Below are 4,480 nucleotides of genomic sequence, written 5' to 3'. Positions count from 1 at the left end.
TCAGCCTCAGTGTCTCCGCTGTGAGTCAGCTATGCTGACCATGAGGAAATGCTTCCAAGTGACCGGAAGCTTCTGCCCTGCCAGTGCACCGAGATGGAAAATCTCTTTCCACTGGATTCCAGGGGTAGAAGAGAAAGATAAACAAGCTTAAGTATCCACCCTGGTTCAGGGCCCTCCCTTTCCTCAGAGATTTCCCCTCCCACCCCTACCACTGGGATGGGTTCTTGCAGTCAGCCTGCCCGGACTGTCACACACATTCCAGGGTTCACATTCATAAACACAGCCTGGACTTGGTGCCAGCACCTCCCACCTGCAAGAGAGCAGCTGTTCCCAAAGGCATGGGGTACCCCCAGCTGTCTATTTTTCACCAGGACTGCTGCCTATCATCTCCAAGAATAAACACTAGCTAGTAGCTGTGTGGATCTGAATCATGTGGGAGCTTCCAAAGGAGGGGAGTGACTGCCCAGGACACACAAGCAGGCTATATAAGTTCCAGAAGGTTGGACTTCACACAGATCTCTTCCTGTGGCTACTCCCTGCCAGAGAGTTAACTACAGAAAACTTACTTGGCATCTACCATGTCTGAGGTAAGAAGACCTAGTGGGGGCTAGCTGGTGCCAAGGAAGTTGGGAGGGGCCAGACTGGACACTAATTGGTGGTGTCGACTTTGGACTAAAAGCCAAGCCTAACAAGAAGCCCTGCGGCCCTGGGAGGCTGGGCTCAGTGAGGACACCCCGGTCCCACCAGGCTCTGGTGAATGGCCTTGGTTGTCCCACAACTTGTGAGGTGTTGGTGGGGAGAACTTGGGTAGAACGGTGTGTGCTTTTGAGTGTGTATGGGGGAGCTGGCTTTGATAGCTTAGTGCGTCCAGTTGTATCTTAGTCACCTGGAGGAAAATGACTGTGCCTATAGGTCACAGCTGTGTCCTTCTGTTTCCCTAGCAGGATGTGTCTCTGGGCAGGCCTGTGTTTCCCTGGGAGCCCTGCCCAGGCAGAGGGAAGGAAGCCCTGCACCTGCCTGCAGGGCTTAAGAAGGACTAGGGCCTCAAGCGCACAGGCGCCTGGGGTTGACAAGGAGGGGTTAGCAGAATCTGGCTTTCCTGGCTCTACTGGGACAGACAGAATAGCAAGGTTGTGCTTGCTGCTTGCTCCACAACTGTCTACCCCGTCTCCTTTTTTCCAAACACAATAATCGAAAATGCCAGTGTTTTCAATTTGGGGAAAGGATGGAGGCAGTTCTTATGGGACGCTTTGCTACCCAGTGAACAGGGCATAGAACTCACCCAATTTCCTAGGGCTGCTCAGTCTTGAAGGCCCTGTGCCCCTTGTGCCCAGTCCTGAATTTGGCAAACAGGCCAGTATGAGGCTGCAGTGGCCACCACCCCCAGGAGCTCTCTATGGGCCAAGGTCAAATGTCCAAGAGGACAGGGGGACTTGTAGGGGTTGGGAGAAGAGTAGGCTTTGAATTGAGTTTGGTGATCTGGGAAGATGATCCCCTGCCAAAGTTAAGGGGTTCATCTCAAGGCTCTCTGGGCTTTCCAAGGTTGGCACTGCTGAAGCCCCCATCAAGAAGAAGCGTCCCCCTGTGAAGGAAGAAGACCTGAAGGGGGCCCGTGGGAACCTGGCCAAGAACCAGGAGATCAAGTCTAAGACATACCAGGTCATGAGGGACTGTGGTGAGTGTGCTGCAGGCCCTTGGTAGGGCTGGGGACATCAGCATCTCCCAGTGGTAGCTGAGAGGTGTTGAGGGCTGCTGGGTATAAGAGGGGCTGCACCCAGCATAAGGAGCCTTGTTCCTGAGAAAACCAGTTTAGGTCCCTGCTTCCACTCTTCTGCTCTTACCCACAGAGCAAGCTGGCTCAGCTGCCCCGTCAGTATTCAGCCGCAACCGCACAGGCACCGAGACAGTCTTTGAGAAACCCAAAGAGGGACCTGCTAAGAGCGTCTTTGGCTGAGAAGTGCATACTGCGCCACTCCAAACACCTGGACACAGGAGCCTTTCCCACGAGCTGTCTGTCTGTCTGTCTGTCTGTCTATCTATCTATCTATCTATCTCTATCTTTTTTATAATGCTGGAAGATGCCTTTTCCCTGCTGTCTCCAGAACCATCATGACTCCCACAGCCCTGGCCCTTCTTTCCCAGCACCTTGGAAACACCAATAAAGAGGGTGCCTGAGTGGCTTCAACCTTGGGAAGGTGTCAGTTGGTCAGTGGCCGTGGTCACTCACTGCCAATGGAGAGTGGGAGCTGTGGGGATGTAACACATTCGGTGCCCTTCCTGGGCTCTGGGGAGGGTGGGGATAATGTGTGTGCTTTCAGGGCCTCTGGGATGTACTAACAAGAACCGTAGACATGGAGACATAGTGCAGACCCGATGACTAGACCTCTCTCTGCTCTTGTTTTTTTTTTTTGTTTTGTTTTGTTTTGTTTTTTCAAGACAAGGTTTCTCTGTGTAGACCAGGCTGCCTTGAAGTCACAGATCCACCTGCCTCTGTTTCCTGAGTGCTGAGATTAAAGGTGTGAGTTACCATGCCTGGCTTCTGTTCTCCTTTCTAAATCCTCTGTTTCAGGGCTGGAAAGATGACTTCACAGCAAAGAGTATTTGATGTGTCTGCAGAGGACCCTAGTTCAATTCCTAATACCCACATGGTGGCTCACAATCATTAACTCTGTCACCCTCTTCTGGCCTCTGTGGACATTGCATACATGTGGTACACCTGCTGTCAAAATCGTCATAACCTAAAATAAAAATACAATTTAAAACTAGCCTCTGGTTTCCCATCAACAGGATAATTGAGTTGATGCCTGTCCTGGAAAACAGGGCACAGTGGCACTTCTTAGAGTGAAGTCCCTTTGTCTGCCACAGAAGCCTCTGAGATGTTGCTAAGGTCCTCAGCGTCCATCCCTCTTCCCCTTGGTTAGGCTGCTGCTTTACTGTGTCCCCATCTCAAAGACAAAACTAGGTATGGTTCCTCTGGCCAGAGGCAGCAAGTTTCTCGGAGTCCCCCACCACACTCTGCTGCTAGTATGTTGTCTGTGGGGTGTGACTTCTTCAGACCTGTGTCCTGTGTCTGCTGTGTCAGATTGAGGAGACAGCCTGCCAGCTGGGATGTCAAGACCACAGGCAGGCTGACAGTGGCTCCTGAGAGCAGGCCTAGCTTGTGGATGGTCCTGCTGGAAAGCCCCTCGTGCCCTGGGCGGCTTTCTTGGGGCATTTCTCACATCCTAGCCAGCCTGGCTTTATATAGCTCTGGCTCCCGGCTGGGCCTGTGCTCTGTGTCCCAGAGGAGCAGCTCTTCTGTGGGGAAAGAATCTGTACTTGTTCATTGGACCACTGAAGAACATTCTTCCAGAACCTGTGTCCCCTGTTTAACCCCAGTCCCATCCAGAGCCAAGAGGGTGAGCAGGTGCACAGAAGTGTGGCCTCGGGCCACAGCCTTGCAAAGAAAGGGAAGGTTTTAGTGGCAGCAACAGAAATTGTTCCTAGGGCCAGACACCACCAGCCTTGAGCTAAACTGCAGAGGTAATAAACAGCACACCAGCAGCAGGCCGCTCTTCCGGCCACCCTTTCATGTCTGACACACCAGCGGCCGGCCACCCTTTCATGTCCATAGGCCCGGGAGTGGCCTTTCTACCACCGAAGGACATCTGCACCAGCCTCACCACATACCCACTGTCTGCTCACTTTATCACTATTTGTTATAAAACAAAACAAACAGTACTTCAGCTTTATAAAGGGCTTTTCAAGAAAAGCCACTAGTAGCACAGTGTGTAAGAGACTCTTTCATGATCCTGGTGTAACCGAATCAGACCACCTTCTCTACCTACACACAACCTTCAGGAACCCTGTGCAACCTCCCGTGTGTCCCACCTTCCTGCAAACTCCAGCTCTAGGCTCAGGGTATGAATCTTAACAGCTCTTGGGTGTGTCAAATTGCAGACCTGCTTGGGGGTCTGCTTGGCTTGAACCTAAAGTCCCATTGCAGTAATAGGACCCAAACAGCAGCCTTGAACCAGAGGCTCTTTTGCTCCAAAAAGTGCCCATCCTTGTTGGCATCCTCAGACACCTCTATTTGCTCCGAATGTCTCAGGGATCCCCCAGGCTTGTCTACCTGGCTAGGAAGCCCCTGTCTCTTCCAGGAAGCCACCTGGGGTATCCTTCCAACCCTAGTCTCCCTAGTGAGGCCTCTATTTCCTCCCAGGCTAGACTCATGAAGAACAGACTGGCCTCATTTTTGGGTGTCTCTGGCCCTACAAAGCTTGGTGGATGACCTAGTGAGGCTGTGATTCCTGGAAATGTGGACCCTGCAGAAGGGGAGCTAATACCCAGCTCCCACCTGAGCCTGCCTTTCCTCAGGGTGTGTCTGCTGTCATCAAAGTTCACTGGACATAGGTCACTTGTCTCCTTATCTGAGGCCTCTGAGATTTTGGCTTGGAAATCCCATTTCCCAGAACTTGCACCAGTAGGGGCAGGACACCCA

General features: G+C 52.2%; 1 protein-coding gene across 1 annotated transcript; it reads left to right on the top strand.

The window, feature by feature from the left end:
* The first annotated feature begins 251 nt into the window (after positions 1 to 251).
* Positions 252 to 2,190, top strand: Mustn1 (musculoskeletal, embryonic nuclear protein 1). Its single transcript, XM_038349670.1, has 3 exons — positions 252 to 587; positions 1,543 to 1,675; positions 1,848 to 2,190. The coding sequence occupies exons 1-3, from the start codon at positions 579 to 581 to the stop codon at positions 1,952 to 1,954; spliced, it is 249 nt and encodes an 82-aa protein (XP_038205598.1). The 5' UTR covers positions 252 to 578; the 3' UTR covers positions 1,955 to 2,190.
* The last annotated feature ends 2,290 nt before the right edge of the window (positions 2,191 to 4,480 follow it).

This window comes from Arvicola amphibius, chromosome 12 (genome assembly GCF_903992535.2).
Source record: "Arvicola amphibius chromosome 12, mArvAmp1.2, whole genome shotgun sequence".
Lineage (NCBI taxonomy): Eukaryota > Metazoa > Chordata > Mammalia > Rodentia > Cricetidae > Arvicola > Arvicola amphibius.
The sequence above is the reverse complement of the archived record's forward strand: the minus strand, read 5'-3'. Positions and strand labels throughout refer to the sequence as shown.